Source organism: Elgaria multicarinata, chromosome 1 (assembly GCF_023053635.1).
Source record: "Elgaria multicarinata webbii isolate HBS135686 ecotype San Diego chromosome 1, rElgMul1.1.pri, whole genome shotgun sequence".
NCBI classification, from domain to species: Eukaryota; Metazoa; Chordata; class Lepidosauria; order Squamata; family Anguidae; genus Elgaria; species Elgaria multicarinata.
The window spans coordinates 208,220,006-208,238,076 of record NC_086171.1 but is presented as its reverse complement, the minus strand read 5'-3'; the positions used below and the strand labels follow the sequence as shown (position 1 = coordinate 208,238,076).

At 45.0% G+C, this 18,071-nt stretch overlaps 1 protein-coding gene across 1 annotated transcript; it reads right to left on the bottom strand.

Annotated features, from left to right (window-relative positions):
* Nucleotides 1-2,366: 2,366 nt before the first annotated feature.
* MRGBP (MRG domain binding protein) lies at nucleotides 2,367-17,580 on the bottom strand. The gene is made up of 5 exons (XM_063146921.1): nucleotides 17,355-17,580; nucleotides 14,105-14,226; nucleotides 11,124-11,205; nucleotides 8,089-8,163; nucleotides 2,367-4,044 (listed from the first exon to the last, which is right to left on the bottom strand). Exons 1-5 carry the CDS (start codon nucleotides 17,476-17,478, stop codon nucleotides 3,854-3,856), a joined length of 594 nt encoding a protein of 197 aa, XP_063002991.1. The 5' UTR covers nucleotides 17,479-17,580; the 3' UTR covers nucleotides 2,367-3,853.
* Between the last annotated feature and the right edge of the window lie 491 nt (nucleotides 17,581-18,071).

Sequence of the window (18,071 nt, the reverse complement as noted above, 5' to 3'; positions counted from 1 at the left end):
ATGTGATGGTGATCATTAGCTTAGATGGCTTTAAAAGGGAGGTTAGACAAATTGAAGGAGAAAAAAAAATCAATGGTTGCCTTCCAGTAAGTGACTTGGGGCACTACAGCAACAGGAAAAAGCCAATGTGTTACAAGATAGTTGCAGCAGGTGGCGAATATGCACAATTAGGCCATCAGCGAGGAAGAAGTCACAAGTCAGAGCACTGAAGCTCAGTAAGTCAGCCTTTTGCCCCCGATTCAAAGCCCACGTCATGTCCATGCAGAGCTCCTATGCAACTAGGGTAGCTCTACTCATGCATCCCTTTGTGTGTTCTGTGTCTTCCCCACCCAGTTCTGGATGGGGTTACACTCCCCCTGAAAGACTGTGTTCGCAGCTTGGGGGTGCTTCTGGATCCGTCGCTCCAAATGACAGCCCAGATAGATGCGATGGCCAGGAGTGCCTACTATCATATTCGGCTGATACGCCAGCTGCGCCCCTTCCTAGAGTCGGAAGACCTAAAAACGGTAGTGCACGTGCTGGTAACTTCAAGGATCAACTTCTGCAATGCGCTCCACATAGGGCTACCTTTGTGCCTAGTCCAGAAACTTCAACTAGTTCAAAATATGGCAGCCAGTTTGGTCACTGGTACACCTAGGGTTGACCACATTACGCCAGTTCTAAAATCTCTTCACTGGCTGCCAATTAGTTTCCGGGTGAAGTATAAAGTGTTGGTTATCACCTTTAAAGCCCTACATGGTTTGGATCCAGGCTACCTGCGGGATCGCCTTTTCCCGTACAATCCTCCCCGCATACTCAGGTCCTCTGGGAAGAATCTACTTCAGTCAGCAAAGGCTAGGCTGACAACCATAACTCAGAGGACCTTCTTTTCTGCTGCTCCCAGACTGTGGAATAGCCTGCTGGAGGAGACTCATTAGCTTGACAGTCTTTTAGCATTCAAGAAAGCTATCAAGACTGATCTCTTCCGGCAGGCCTATCCAGTGGAATTTTAGTACGCTTTTAGGATGTTTTAACAACGTATACTATGTTTTTAATCAGTATTTTATGTATTTTATACTTACTGCTAGGAATGTGCTCTGCTTCTCTTCGGTTCAGAGAAGCAGGAGCGAGGCTGCCTAATTTGCCTCTGGAAAAGGCGGAGGCAAAGAGAGTCAGGGGGGCTGCGGATCGAGGCGAAGAGGATCGCCTCAATCCGGAACTTCGCCTGCAGGTAAGTGGGGGGGGGGGGACTAATCTGGCGCTGCCGTCCATGTGGTGGTGGTGGCGGCGGCACCAGGTAAGGGAGCAGGGAGGAGGGACGCTTACCTGCCTCCGTCGCGGGCTTCAATTGAGGCCCCGGTTGAAGCCGGAAGAGGCCTCGGCCTTCACTTCCGCCTACCAGTGGCCTCTTCCGGCTTCAACCGGGGCCTCAATTGAAGCCCGTGACGGATGCAGGTAAGGGGGCTGGCCTACCTGGCGGCGGCGGCAGTGCCAGGTAAGGGAGCAGGGACGCTTACCTGCCTCCGTTGCGGGCTTCAATTGAGGCCCCGGTTGAAGGCGGAAGTGAAGGCCGAGGCCTCTTCCAGCTTTAACCGGGGCCTCAATTGAAGCCCGTGATGGATGCAGGTAAGGGGGCGGGTGTGTGTTTGCCTTATTTTGTGCCGCTGCCGCCGTCCATGTAGCGACGGCGGTGAAACCAGATCTCGCTCCGCAGAGCGGAGCGGGAGACAGGCAGAGCGGCGCAAAGAGGATCGGGCCCGATCCAGATTTTCCGGATCGGGCCACGAAGCGGATTGGGAGTTCCGTGCACACCCCTACTTACTGCTGTTCCTCGCCTCAATCAAAATGAAGAGGAGGGTAAGAAATAAAGTATTATTATTATTATTATTATTATTATTATTATTATTATTATTAAAGTGAATGGGGAACCCCTTATGTACAGGGAGCTCCAAGTTTGCATTGGAGCTCCTGCAATAGCAAGGATTGGGCATCAGCCTAAAAAAACTATCAGGGCTAGAAAACTTGTTTTGAAACAAAGGAGACTCTAAATCTTATGACATGACAGACCCTATCTGGAATTCAAGATCACAGAATATCATAATAGATAGCCTCTCTTTGTACTATGGCTTTCATCACAGTTACAGTCTGATGCAAATACTTACTTACCATATGGCTAATTCTAATAAACGAGGGAGAAAAGCCTGCACAGGTTTCATTAGCTCATCTGCTGTTACTAAGACCTAGGCTTTAGTCAAAAAGTTGGGAAAGATTGACTCTTGTTTGTGTAGGTCTCTGGAATGAACTTAACTTGATATATGCATTAAAATTAAAGTGCAACTGCTATGTTCCCATTGATTAAGAGGAGAGGCACAGCAACACCACACACATGGGTTGGATCTCTTTTATTGAATAGCAAAGATTAACACAAAGGTAAAATTGGGCAACGTTTTAGCCACCTTCATTCCTCTGCTTGTTTTGTTTTCCTTATAAAATATACATTTTCAAAGTCCACCAAAATAAGATGGAGAAATTTTACTATCTGATCATCCAGAAATAATAAATGATCTCTATTTTTAACTTTGCATATAAATCCCAAACACTTAAAAGTTAAAACTACTTTTGGAAGTAGAGTAACATGACAAAGTTTCCATTTTCAACCTTGTCGCTATTTAAGAACTCCTGACAAAAATAATGCTTTTTTTAAAAAAAAAATTGAATTAAATAACGAATACAAAATACATTTTTATATTATTGTCTCAGTCAGGCAAATGCCTCCCATTCAAGTGATTTCTCTGACTTTAATGGAACGACTCACACTTGCAACTAGGTAATTCATACAGTACAAGTAGTTGAGGCAAGGGCCCCATTTCTTCTACTCTTACCAGGTTGTGCTGAACCTTCCCTCATATTTACAGTATTTTACTTTAAGCCTCCTATAGATAACATGTAAACCAGACATGAGGCAGCAGTGTTCAGCTTGTTTTTAAGATGTTTCATCAGCTATTTTATCTAGAAATACTACCTTCTTTGTTTTGCTTCTACAGGCTGGGGGAAAAAATAGCTTATACTTCCAGTTTCCAGGAGACAAAAACGATCGTAATTGAAGCAGAGAATGCTCCTTCTTCATTTGCAGGTGGCCTTTATATGGGTATTGTTTCTCAGCAATACTCACTGGCGTTTAATATAATGAATTTTCAGAGAGCAATAATCCATTAAGACACTATGGCCAACATCCAATGGCTTGTCAGAGGACGCCTGCCCATGCAACGGACTCTGCCCTTCTCCTCCTCCCCACCTGAAGCACCCTGTGACCCCCCCCTCCCCATTTGCTCTGGAGAGTCCCACCGCTATCCAGAGCAAATTTGGAGGGCTGCAGGGGAGAGAGGGAACCGGTTCTGCCAGGGCTAAATGTTATGCTGCAGATGAACATGGCTGGGTACGTCCCTACTGCTGTCACCAACATTAGCAACTGCGGCACTAGATGCAAAAGTCACTCAGAGCTGAATCAGCCATTCATCCTCGTTTCCACAAATGCTTGTTTCAGGAGTGGTGTTAAAAATGAAGTGAGCCACTGGGATGCAAAAATAAATGTTAAAAATGCCACCCCCGGACTTGCTCAGTAAATGCACAGGTTTGTAAAGCTTCCAGCCTCCTCCTGGTCCCAACATTCTGCGGATAAAGGCACTGTTCACTCCTTTCTGCTGACCAGCAAACCCATCTGCTCTGAGGCGAGACAGACAAACTCATGCCTACCCCACAGAGCCTGTTCATTTATCACTCATTTCTTCCCCTTGTGCTAAAGTAGAACTCTACAAACGTTTCACTACCTTGGCTCCACAGTTAAAACATGCTCCCGTCTTTGCTTCACCCTTGCTTAGGTTCTGCGTCGTTTTGCAGCGCTCGGACTGGAAGGGTTGCTGTTTGCATTCAGGACTTTCTCAGTGACTCGGTTCCGCTTTCTCTTATCTGCTCCTTCTTTGGACCCAGATTCAGAGGAGCTCCTCTCTTTCTCCTTACTGCTTGGCTTTTCAGTTGCTTTTGCCAGGCTTCCCAGCGACGCATATACTGAAACGGAATCATACGAAAGGTTATGCCTCAGATGACATGGGCAAAAGACAGAGCTACCTGTATGCAAGCCCTTGGTTGCAATGGGTTATGTCAGCCTTCCCCAGCCTGGCGCCCATCAGATGTTTTGGACTTCAACTCCCATCATCCCCACACAGCATCGGCCATGGTCATGAGTGGTGGGAGCTGTAGTCCAAAACATCTGGAGGACATCAGGTTGGAGAAGGCTGCTATAGCTGCATATATAGAACTGTTGCCTATCTGTCCAACCCTTTAGGTCAGAGCTTTCCAAACTGTGTGTCGGCTGCAGTGTGTAGGTGTGTCGCCCGAACGTAACGAAGTCTGTTAATGATGTATGAAGAGGGTGACTTAGACAGCTTTTGGATTCGCGTTTCAAAAATGCATCCAAACATAGGTAAAAAAGTGTTAAAAATTTTCTGCAGTTTTCTGCTACATACATTTGTGAAGTATCCTTTTCAACGATGGCAAACTTAAAGACACTGAAACGTGGAAGTTTAAAAATGCTTGATGACGAAATGAGAGTGTCTTTGTCTAATATTCCACCAAATATTCAAAAGCTGTGTTCATCCCTTCAACCTCATACATCTCATTAAAATGGTAAGTAGTTATTGGTGTTATTCAAAAAAATTTAATTCTTGCACATATTTACATTTTGTTAACTCATAAACGACAACAATCTTGGAAATGTATGTTATTATCTTACAAATCATATATTTTTTAAAATATAAATGAAAGGTTTTCATGAGATATGTTGCGTCCCCATACATTTCGTTATTACAATTTATGTATGTGTCAGTGTCTCTTATAAGGGGTTAGTTTAACCTCCGGTTTGCTAGTAAAACCGAATTACTATGTCGCGAAATGATGCATTGTCTAAAAAGTGTGTCACCAACATGAAAAGTTTGGAAGGCTCTGCTTTAGGCAGTCAAAGGATCCGCTTTGCGGGCCATAAGCTCAGGCCATTTTATGGAGATCAGATGCGTTGTTTCTATGATTCTGATCCCTGCCAATTACTGGCAAGTTTGTCCTCAGCCCATACAACTCTTCTGTCAGGCAGAGCAGAAGAAGAGCTGTGCTGGATCAGACCAAGGGTTCCATGTCGTCCAGCACTCTGTTCACATGGTGGCCAACCAGCCGTCGACCAGGGACCCACAAGCAGGACACAGGTGCAACAGCACCCTCCGATATCACAGATAGTGGGAACTGTAGTGTCTGTATAGATAAGTAGCTGAGGGCTGTAGAGGAACGACATTGGAATGGCGTCACGGGCACTACTCTGCTTTTCAAAGGATTGTTTCTGGAGTTCCCCAATCAAATACTAAACTTCCAGTGTAAAGTAGGGCAGGGGGCTTGTGACACCCCAGATTATGTTGGGAGTACCACTCCCACCATCCCTGCCCATTGGCCATGCTGGCAGCGTTCTGATGGGAGTTGGAGTCCCATAGGTACCAATAAGGGAGTGGGCCAATTTAAATGCAAGAGGAAAGACTTAAGTCATTTTAAATCTCATTAAAATAGAAAAATGCTCCTCTTTAGAATGAGGCAATGTCAAACCTTAATAGAAAACATATTTTATGTAAACTGAATTAGTATGAAAAGCACAAATGTCAATGGAGGTGGTGACAAGTCTTATCTGGCCTCACACTCTGACACAAGAAAAACAGATGAATAAAAGCACAGGTACCTACTGCAAATATTTTTAAAATCTTTCTGTTGGAGGTTTTGGCTCAGTTCAGACAACACGTTATTCAACGCAGTGTGAAAACTCCACTCAACAGTTGAGTTTTTATTGGGTACTCCAACTATGCGGACCTTTGTTGTCAGTGTGATGTCTCTGCTCTTAACTATTTTATCAAGATTTGTCATTGCTCTCCTCCCAAGAAGTAAACGTCTTCTGATTTCCTGGCTGCAGTCAGTGTCTGCAGTAATCTTTGCGCCCAGAAATACAAAGTCTGTCACTGCCTCCACATTTTCTCCCTCTATTTGCCAGTTATCAATTAAGCTAGTTGCCATAATCTTGGTTTTTTTGAGGTTTAACTGCAACCCGGCTTTTGCACTTTCTTCTTTCACCTTTGTCATAAGGCTCCTCAGCTCCTCCTCGCTTTCAGCCATCAAAGTAGTATCATCTGCATATCTGAGATTGTTAATGTTTCTTCCCGCGATTTTAACTCCAGCCTTGGATTCATCAAGCTCAGCACGTCACATAATGTGTTCTGCGTACAAGTTGAATAGGTAGGGTGAGAGTATACAACCCTGTCGTACTCCTTTCCCAATCTTAAACCAGTCCGTTGTTCCGTGGTCTGTTCTTACCGTTGCTACTTGGTCGTTATACAGATTCCTCAGGAAGCAGCCAAGCTGCGAGAGCTGGACCATAAGGAAGGCTGAGCGAAGGAAGATAGATGCTTTTTAACTGTGGTGTTGGAGGAAAATTCTGAGAGTGCCTTGGACTGCAAGAAGATCAAACCAGTCCATACTCCAGGAAATAAAGCCAGACTGCTCACTTGAGGGAATGATATTAAAGGCAAAACTGAAGAACTTTGGCCACATAATGAGAAGACAGGATACCCTGGAGAAGAGGCTGATGCTAGGGAAAGTGGAAGGCAAAAGGAAGAGGGGCCGACCAAGGGCAAAATGGATGGACGATATTCTGGAGGTGACGGACTCGACCTTGGGGGAGCTAGGGGTGGCGACGGCCGACAGAAAGCTCTGGCGTGGGCTGGTCCATGAAGTCATGAAGAGTCTGAAGTGACTGAACGAATAAACAACAACCCCACACAACATGTTCTAACTCCACCGTTGTGTGACTGTGGGCTATTGTGGAGATGAGTAAAATCCATCGCGATGTTTGATTGATAAGTCCTCTGCCCTCTCTTTCCCCCCTGGCATCCCGATGGTATCTCATCAGCCATTGCTGCAAAAAAAGCAATCCTGGTGGCTCTCCTAGAGTGGCACTCACTCCTTTCGCTGCTCTTGCCAGGGAACTCTGTAGCCAGTGGGAAAACTCCGAACCTTCAACACCACGGAACTCTCCTCTGCACAGTGTGGATATTCTGCGGGGAGCGTTTTTTTTTAAAAAAAAAAGCCTCCACCATTGCGTAGCGTTTTCCCGCCAGACAACTCATTTCTCAATGGTGGTGTAAAAACTCCACCATGGAGTTCTAAAACCACCGTTGAGAAACGTTTTGTCTGAACTGAGCCTTTGAGTTGCTATTTGTCAATCTGTTTAATTTTTTAATTAAGAAGTTTCTCCTCATCCACCACGAAACAGCCCCCAGACACTGGTTCAAGAGTGTGAAAACCTCTCTGGGACGTGTTGATGTTTAAAAGGATGGGGGACAGGTGGAACCTTGCGGCGACTCACAGGCTAATAGCCAAGGAATGGAACAAAACACCTCCAGTACCACCTTCTGAGACCTCTCCTCCAGGAAAGACTGGAACCACTTTAACACCGTGTCTCCTAAGTCCAATCCAGATAAATGATCCAGAAGAATACCGTGGTCAATGGTATCGAAAGCCACTGAGATACATCAATTGGTTCTGACGTTGCATTTGAGAGATCTTTAGCTACAGACATGACCATTAAGAGTGGATCTGAAATGTTTGCAAAGAAATGCAGGAACTGATCCTCAGGGTGCTTCCAAATGGAGGGTTTCCAAACGTTAAGCACACGGATTCAGCACATGTCTCCCACAAGCCATAAGGAGATTGCCAATCAATATACCAGACCAGGGACCAATAAGATCAGAACAGGTGGCACAGTCCAGAAGACTGTTGCACAACCCAACCACAGGTTTGAACTCATTCTCTTTCTCTTTCCCTCTGTTTTAGCATTAAACCAGCTGTGGGGGAAATGGCTATATTTCTCAATCCAGTAGCAGCCACTCTCCCAATAAATGCCAGCACTTGTTAGAATATGCAGCTGGCACTATGCCCCACATGTGATCTGGTTGAAAACCAGGGCTCAGAGGACTACAGAGCTAATGCCGTCTTGTAGAGGACGTGGTTTTCATGTGCTAAAATTACCATCTTCAGGATTTGCATGTGATTCCATCTCTTCTTTTATTTCTTCTTTCACGTCGTCTTCAATCATCACTTTACCTGTGGGAATAGATTAGGAGCGAATTGAAGGCAATGATATTAACTCACTTTTCTTTTACTTCTGTTGAAGTTCTACCAGATTTCCTAAGCGACAATACCTACAATGAATTAAAGGGATAATTCACTGCCCACCACCCACCATTCCTAAAAAGTTTCTTTCAGTTCATTTAAGAGGGAAAACTAGATGATTTAAAGGAGAGGGTGACAAGAGCAACTAAGGAAGCTATCCTATGCATTCATACACAGAAAAAAAGTCCTACAACTCCCAACATCCCTTCAGCTAGGCATGCTGGCAGGGGGATGTTGGGAATTGTAGGACATTTTTCCTGTCTAAACATGCATAGGATTGCACTCTAAGTAGAAAAATGCAAACACAAGGCAAAGACAGAGCACGGGAGCTATCATGTAAGCAGAGATAGTGTTTTCCGCTTTAAAAACTGTAAATATGAATAGGCAAGGTTTTTGAATTTGGGAATACTTTCCCCCATCAAACATTCTGGGCTGATCCAAGGCATAGTTCAGCCTGAAGTGAAAGACAAGATTACAACCACCTCCACTTCCATGTACAGAAACTGACTGCACTGGTAGTTGAATCTAACTTCAACCCTGGCAAGGGATAGCATCCTTCATTGCAACTGAGGGCACAAGGTTAGCCCTTCTTTCTTGCAAACCAGCCCCTCTTCTACCACTCACAAAATTAGTTATCAGCTATATGTTTTCTGTCCAGAAAGCACAAAAGAAGCACGTTAAAGACATCTTACACACAACTGCAACACAAATTCACTTTACTGTTTTATTGTACAACACTTGTGGCGTATTTTAGTCTTTATTATACCTCTTTTGTATTACCACGGTATCTGTCAGGATTAAGGGTGGTTTAAAAAAAAATACTTTTAATTGCACAATCCTGAGTTAAGTGAGGCTTACTCCCAGGCACATGTGCATAGGATTGTAGCATAAACCTCTATAAGAATATAGTACTGTAAGGCTTATTATGCAAGATCTACCAGACGTATGTTGTTCTTTCTTATTTTAAACTGAAGCATGAGCAGTGTGGACGTGCACAAAATTTTGAAAGTTCAAAAGAGTTCAAAGCTTGAGCTTTGGGCAGCTTGGGAAGGCAGAGGAATGAGGCAAACCGGGATTAATGCATATGCTCACACTGGGCATGTAATTTGGATTACTGCAATGCGTTATATGTGGGGCTGCCTTTGAAAACGGTCCGGAAACTTCAACTAGTACAAAACAGGGCAGCCCGTTTACTAACAGGGACTGGCCGACGAGACCACATTACGCCAGTCCTTTTCCAGCTTCATTGGCTGCCAGTCCAGGTCCGGGTCCGATTCAAAGTGCTGGTATTAACATTTAAAGCCCTAAACGGCTTGGGGCCAGGTTATCTGAAGGAACGCCTCCTCCCATATGTACCTGCCCGGACCCTAAGGTCATCCTCAGGGGTCCTTCTCCGTGAGCCCCTGCCAAAGGAAGTGAGGCAGGTGGCTACCAGGAGGAGGGCCTTCTCTGTTGTGGCACCCCGGCTGTGGAATGACAGCCTAAGGAGGTTCACCTGGCACCTACACTATATGCTTTTAGACGCCGGGTGAAGACCTTTTTATTCTCCCAGTATTTTAACAGTCTATAAATAAATTTTAACTTGGTGTTTTAAATTTGTAATTTTGCATTGCTGCTGTTTTTATCTGGTTGAGCTTTTATATTGTATTTTATACTATGGTTTTATACTGTTTTTTATACTTTGAATGTTTTTAATTTTTGTGAACCGCCCAGAGTGGGCGGTATAGAAATGTAATAAATAAATAAATAAATAAATTTAACATGTGACACAATTTGCGTATGCACATGTAATAATGCTTACTGCTGGGCCAATGAAAGATCAGGCACAAAATGTTGGGAAAGGGGTTGAAGTCAGTTGGTGACAGTTAAGAGGAGGAAGAGAAGGGAAATGGGCAAACATATTTTAATCAAAACATTCGCAGACTACTAGCCCCTGTGGTGACATGGAATTTGCACTAGTAAATAAATACTTTCTTCAGTGTGGCATCTTTGGTTGCAGTCCTATACACACTTAGAATCATAGAATAGTAGAGTTGGAAGGGGCCTATCAGGCCATCGAGTCCACCCCCACCCCTGCTCAGTGCAGGAATCCACCCTAAAGCCTACCTGACAGATGATTGTCCAGCTGCCTCTTGAATGCCTCTAGTGTGGGAGAACCCACAACCTCCCTAGGTAACTGATTCCATTGTCGTACTGCTCTAACAGTCAGGAAGTTTTTCCTGATGTTCAGCCGTAATCTGGCTTCCTGTAACTTGAGCCCATTATTCTGTGTCCTGCACTCTGGGATGATCGAGAAGAGATCCTGGCCCTTCTCTGTGTCACAACCTTTCAAGTATTTGAAGAGTGCTATCATGTCTCCCCTCAATCTTCTCTTCTCCAGGCTAAACATGCCCAGTTCTTTCAGTCTCTCCTCTTAGGGCTTTGTTTCCAGACCCCTGATCATCCTCATTGCCCTCCTCTAGCTTGTCTGCATCCTTCTTGAAATGTGGTGCCCAGAACTGGACGCAATACTCTAGATGAGGCCTAACAAGTGCCAAATAGAGAGGAACCAATACCTCAAGTGATTTGGAAGCTATACTTCTATTAATGCAGCCCAAAATAGCACTTGCTATTACTCAGGAATAGGTGCATGGATGGGGTTATTTCTAAGTAATCCTACGCACATAGCTGGAGTAAGCCTCATTGAACAATGGAACTTTCCTCTGAATAAAATTGCATCAGATTGCACTGCAAATCCAAGTATGCATCTTATTCACACTTATATGGGAGTAAGTCTCATTGGACTCAGTGTAGCTTACTTCTGAATAGCCAGATTGAAAACTTACTGCTATACATATACATGCACCATTGCACCAAGTGATATTGTTATAAAAATTGCTATTAGGTCTTACCTTCTTTTACCTCTTGAATAATTTCATCAGGAAGGCTGAAATTTTTCTCTGAGTTGGGGAAGGGAAGAATCTCGGATTCATGCTTAGAAATTTAAAAAATACATATCTTTAAATAATTTGGTTATGCAAACAATTCAGATTGTTCTAAACAAATGCAAAAGTAACATTTTTATAATCATCACACAAGATTTAGAGTCATGTGTTAACAAAGTTAACTGAAGGTCAACAAGTAAAGAGAAATAATGCACCCTTCCCCCAATAATTTAAAGTACATTTTTTTGGAAGTACTCACACATGCAAAATCCCTACCTAAATTTTAAAGTAATGCTATAGTTAAATAATTTACAAAGATCCTGCAAGGACAGAATGGGTATTAATTAGAATATTCAAAGTTAAGAAGGTATTTTGTTTGTTGCTGTATCAGATGCTATGGTATTAAAAAGCTACATTTTGGGCAGAATAATCCTAACCAGGAAGGTGTTGCAGAGTAAAGTGCCAGATGTTTCATAATTTCCAAAAGGAGGGAGATGATATTTTTTCTCCTCTTTCTAGTTTTTTTTTTAAACCCATTGATAACAGGGAGTGGGTGGGGGGATAACTACACCAGCTCTAGGCTAGCATAATGAATAGGCTTTGGATCTAAGGTGCCACAAACCACAGAATTATTCATTTGGGACTGTGAATCAACGCCAGTGAGCTTCCTGCAGGCATAACTGGGGCCTCCAGGATGGGTGTGCCCCCTTCCACTAGAACAGTGGTTCCCAAACATTTTCAGGTCACCGCCCCCTTGGTTCCACAAACTCATGCCCAGTGCCCCTCTACCCTACACTATAAAAATCATTATTCAGAATAGCGGTTTTCAATGACCCACTAAGGAAGATAATAACAATAAAATTCAAAACGGTAACAATTAATTGAATATTTATTCAAAATCCGAAGCACCCTCCGCAGGCTTGCCAAGGAAGGGAGGGAAAAGAGAGCGAACGCCTCTGTTTTGCAGCCGGCGTGGCAGAGCACACCAAGCAGGGTATGTCTGTTCATTAGTGTTTTGGTGCTTTTGAAACATTTCAATTCACCGTTAAATGGACTCGTCTTAAACGGTATTAATACATGTGTGGCTTCTTCCCCTACATGGCTTGGGACCAAACTACCTTCTCCCATAAAAAATGTCCCTGGATTTTAAGACCTTCTGGAGAGGTGCTTCTTGGAAAAGACCACCTTGAGCGCCCCCCTGCCGCCCCCTTGCCTCTTAACGCCCCCTATGCAATCCCACCGCCCCCAAGGGGGCAGTACCGCCCACTTTGGGAACCACTGCACTAGAGGATCACTTTGCTCCAGCAGATCTGGGGATTAGGATTGCTGTCTTGCTTAACTATGCCCCCACAGTGCAATGGAACAAAAATTTAGGTACATACAAAACTTAGGGCTGCATGTTTTAACAGGCAAACAAATAAATCCACAAGTTTAGTTGATTAACTGGCAGAAAAAAACTTTAATTGGCATAGGTAAAATGAAAGGTCACACTTGTGGTTGACTGTGATGCTATTTTGATTCTGGTGTATTACTGTAATAGAAAATAAGAACATAAAGAGGGCCGTGCTGGATCAAACTGAGAATCCATCTAGTCCAACATTCTGTTCACATAGTGGCCAACCAGATGTTGACCAGGGACCAACAAAGCAGGACATGGTGCAACAGCACCCTCCCACCCATTTTCCCCAGCAACTGGTGCACACAGGCTTACTGCCTCAGATACTGGAGGTAGCACATAGACATCAGGGCTAGTAGCCATTGACAGCTTTCTGCTCCAGGAATTTATCCAAACCCCTTTTAAAGCCATCCCAATTGGTGGCCATCACTACATCGTATGGTAGTGAATTCCGTAATTTAACTACGCACTGTGTAAAGAAGTATGAATGAAAAAGAAGAATGAAAAAGAAAATATTAAAGATGGCATTTCCTTTCAACAATGGGTTGAATCCAAAAGTGTTTTTCTTCCATTTATGGAAGGACTGTTTCATCTTCTTAGAGCTTGAGTAGGGAAGTGAAATTAAATGCAAGGACGTTCCTCAACTTGAGCAAACTTGAGATCTACAAAGGAGTCCATTACAACAGGGGCCGACATGGGTAGATCTCCAGCTGTTTTGGACTACAGCTCCCAGAAGCGCCTGCCACCATGGCCAATCGTTAGGAATGTGGGAGTTGAAGGCCAAGACATCTGGATATTTACTTTCTGCCCACCCTGGCATTGGAGCACAATTTTCCTCCAACACCACAGTTCAAAAGCATCTATCTTCCTTCGCTCAGCGTTCCTTATGGTCCAGCTCTCACAGCCATAGGTTACTACGGGGAATACCATTGCTTTAACTATGCGGACCTTTGTTGTCAGTGTGGTGTCTCTGCTCTTAACTATTTTATCAAGATTTGTCATTGCTCTCCTCCCAAGAAGTAAACGTCTTCTGATTTCCTGGCTGCCGTCAACATCTGCAGTAATCAACTTAAGACTAGCAAAAACAACTCATGTGGACTCATCTCACTTGGGATTCATGTGCTGCCATGCAAATATGGGGTCCAACAGAGCACAGAGAGTGGGAGGAACAACAACACAGCAAACTGTTCCTCTTCAATCAGGAGATTGTGACACAGGATAGACTTGCACTAATTAGGGGAAACACAGCCATCTACACGCTGCCTCACCCCAGAATAGTTCTTTTTAAATGGATATTGTCTGTTTTTGTTTGTATTTTATGCTTTTTATGGTTTTAAATTATATATGTTCACTGTTTTTAACTTCTGTAAACCACCCAGAGAGCTTTGGCTATGGGGCGGTATATAAATGTAATGAATAATAATAAATAGTAATTCTGCCTGCAGTGCCACACAGTACAACTGCGCATACAGACTGGGCCACTGATCTGTGGATCAGCAGCAGGTGGACTACCACAGGTGCCCACCTGAATTTCTGGTTGGGCAACACTCACCAGTGCTTGCATGTCATACATGGTGCTCAAGTGATCCCAGATGACTTTGGAAGAAATTTGCCTTCCGATATTCTGACTGAACTTATCTCGGATACAGATCATATGAAAATGGCGATTCACACCTGAAGGAGTCAAAGGGAGTGGGAAAGGAGGAAAAGGAAAAGAAAAAAGGAAACTAGTTTCACCAAGGTGGATTTTTGCACTACATGACAAAAGAAGCATCTGATTATGAAAATGGAGCCTGTGGTTTCATATGAAAACCTTTCACAACATGTGAGCAATAAAATGACGCGGTTGGAAGGAACAAAAACGACGAATGAAAACAATTACAATGCAAACACAGTGAGGGATATCAAGTCCTCTCCTGACTTGCTTACTCCAAAAATGTGCAGCTCCATGGTGGATCAATAATACAGGCCTATATAACAGCCACTCATTGGCTTGCCTGGGGCAAGTTAAGAATTGCCTTCAGGCAACCAAGAGGGGAAGGTTCTATAAAAAATGCCATTCTCTCTCTCTCTCTCTCTCTCTCTCTCTCTCTCTCTCTCTCTCTCTCTCTCTCGGCCACAATTAACTTAACATAAAGAATGTGTGGAAAGCAAGCTAGAGAATATTAGCAAATCAGCAATTTTTCTGAACTTATTTGCAAAGCTGCAATGCACTTCAAGAAGACCAGACATGTATGTACAAGAGACATGAAAGCTGCATGAAATGTTCGGCCCCTCCCATCAATAAAGCACAGGACCCTTTCACATATGTTAATTCTCCCATGTTCACACAATCAGCACCAGAGGAAAGTAAAAAAGGTGCTTTTAATGACACTTGTGAAAAAGCCCTTCAGTGGCTACCGTGCTGAGAACAATCAAGAACTAAGCTTCTTTCTCTATGGCAGGGAAAAATAAATGAACATAATTTACCATTGTAGAGAATGTTCTATCTGAATACAGTAAGTCAGAGAAAAGCCCCCCACACACACCCAGTTTTTAGAATAATCCAAACAAGATAAGGTGTCTGTTTGGGAGGAAAATAGAGTGGGGTAGGCAGACTTTTGGCATGTGGGATCCTATCTTGTTTTTTTACTAGAATACTGAGGCTTACTGACAAGAGCACCCCATGAACCACACACAGACATGTCTCCATATCTACTTCTGAGTTATCAGAGATCAGGGATCCTACAATTCTCTAAACAGTTAGCAGATCTGAACAAAGACATGGTATAAAGCAACGAATGAGTATTCCTATTTTACAGAAAAGAACATTGAGGCTGAGAGATAACCAGTTAGCACAAGGCCAGCCATGCCAGACATATTTTTTTCTCTTGCAATTGTACTTGTTCTAGTTATTGTCTTGGGAGTCAGAAGAAATCTACTGCAAATCAACCAGAGTTCTACTAATAGATTCCAACCTACCTTCTGCTTGCCCCTGAAGTAGACCATTAACACAGCCCAATCCTATGCATTTTTACTGAGATGTCAATGAAACTTTACTCTTAAATGAACTATGCTGAGGTCTGCCGCTTCCCTAATGAACAAGATCTCATTTGCTTCTGATTAAATCTGCTTAGTATCACAGAAATAGAGTACCAACTTCACAACACCATACTCTCGTATCCGCACTGATTTCTCAGGCCCTACTTCAAGCAAGCTTAAGCACATGTAAGTGAAATGCCTGCCTCTACTTCCCTTATCCAGGCATTCTGCCTGCTTTATGTGAGGATGGGACATGGATGCACATGCAGGCCCCACCCTCAACATTCCCATTCCCTCAGTTCCGACTTAACTATTTTCAGAGGGAAGGTCTGAAGACAGTGTGCCAACTTGTATTCTCTTGAATGAAAGCCTCCACACAATCGGGTCCCCTACTTTATCAGGGTTCCTGATTGTGCAGAGTCTTCTAATAGAATTCAACAAATGCGAGTAGAAAAAGGCCTCTTCGGACCTAAGGAACATAGGAAGCTGCCTTAAAATGACTCAGACCATTGATCCATCTAGCCCAGTATTACTGACACTGATTGGCAGCAATGGCTCTCCAGGTTTTAGGAAGGGAGTTTTTCCAGCCGTACCTGGAGATGCAAGAGGTCACACCTGGGACCTTCAGCATACAAACCATGTGGCCTGTCACTGAGCTATGGCCCCTCCCTCAGCATGGGAAGGTCATAGACAGGGACATGGGGGGCAGGTTTTGCATGCGTGCCCACATCCCCTCCCCATCATTAGCTCTCATGTGAGCAGGCTCAATGCCTTCATAAGATTTCTCTTGGAAGTTTAGACTCTTCCGGGGCAGAGAGCTGTCCTCTTGTATTCTGGAAAGCACCATGCATGCCCATGGTGCTATGTAAATAAGTAATAATAGAAATAAAACCCACTCCTATAGGAAGACCTTCCAATACAAGATTATTTTAAGATCATAGAATCATAGAATAGCAGAGTTGGAAGGAACCTACAAGGCCATTGAGTCCAACCCCCTGCTCAATGCAGGAATCCACCCTAAAGCATCCCTGACAGATGGCTGTCCAGCTGCCTCTTGAAGGCCTCTAGTGTGGGAGAGCCCACAACCTCCCTAGGTAACTGGTTCCATTGTCGCACTGCTCTAACAGTCAGGAAGTTTTTCCTGATGTCCAGCCGGAATCTGGCTTCCTGTAACTTGAGCCCATTATTCCGTGGGAGGATTGAGAAGAGATCCTGGCCCTCCTCTGTGTGGAGGAGGGTGATCAAGTCCTCAGGGCAGGGACCTACCTTCATGTTGCTGCTCTTTTGAGTAAGGCATCATATACACACTGATGGTGAGGAGAACAGGGCTGCAAGACGAAACCGTTAGGTAGCCTCATTGAACATTATGGAAACTGCTTCTGAGCAAACCAACAGGATTGCCTGGTGAAATGCTCAGGGCCTGCATTCAAGGGGTGGAAATCCATCTTTTTCACAAACCAAGCAAAAATAATAACAATATTATTAACATCAGTGCAGCAGAGAGGCTTTTTTAAAAAAAGAATTTGTCATGGGAGGCAACAATGAGCATCAACTGTTGTTGTTTTTGTGTGTGCTCTCAGTCAGGAGTAGCGAATGGGGAAGGAAGGAGCAAGAAATGGCCTCTATGGGGATCACTGAGGAGTATAAATTCTCCCCATCTATGTCTGCGGAGGAGGGTTGAATCCTCCCGGGCCCACCCCGCTCTCCCTCTCCCTTCCTCGGCCCGCGCGCCCACGCGAGGCCGAGGCTTGCGCTGCGGCCTACCCTCCGCCTTCTCTCACCGACGGGCTTGTGACCCAGCATGGCGTGAAAGAGGCACACCTCCACCTCCGGGCTCCACACCACGGGCACCGGCGGCACGGGCAGCGGCGGCGGCGGCGGCAGCGGGGCCGTCGTGGTTGCCATCGCCGTCGTCGTGGCCGCGGAGGAGACGCTCGCCGCCGCCGCCTCCTCGGACGCCGCCTGCAGGATCGGGTCCGGCGCGGCCGACACGGACACCGGCCCGACAGCCGCGCAGGGGGGCTTCACGTCCGCCGCCCCGGCCGAGCTCTCGGCTTCGCCCATCGCCGCTGCTGCCTCCGCCGACCGGCACGAGCAGTAACGGCCCGGCCAGAGGCAGCCCGAGCGAAACCGGAGCGTCCCCTGGCGGCCTCCCGGCAAGGGAAGAGGGTCTGAGGGGGCGGGAATCCGAGGCAGAGCCTCCCTCCTCAGCCAGCCGCCTCCTTCCAGCGCTTCGGTTCGAGGAGGAGGAAGGCCCGGAAGGCGAGAGAGAAAAGGTGCCGGGGCTCACGGCCGGCGTGGAAACGCCACGTTGGTGGTAGTGAAGCTTTTCCAGGGACCTTTTTTGGGGTGTGTGAAGCTTTTCCAGGGACCTTTTTTTAGGGGTGTGTGAAGCTTTTCCAGGGACCTTTTTTGGGGTGTGTGAAGCTTTTCCAGGGACCTTTTTTTAGGGGTGTGTGAAGCTTTTCCAGGGACCTTTTTTTAGGGGTGTGTGAAGC

Excerpts from the sequence above, each read along its gene's own strand:
- MRGBP (XM_063146921.1), bottom strand. The coding sequence starts at position 17,478 with ATGGCAACCACGACGGCCCCGCTGCCGCCGCCGCCGCCGCTGCCCGTG. Across the intron at positions 11,206-14,104 it reads TGTATGACATGCAAGCACTG|CATGAATCCGAGATTCTTCC; the intron begins GTGAGTGTTGCC and ends TAAATTTCTAAG. Across the intron at positions 8,164-11,123 it reads TATTCAAGAGGTAAAAGAAG|GTAAAGTGATGATTGAAGAC; the intron begins GTAAGACCTAAT and ends CTATTCCCACAG.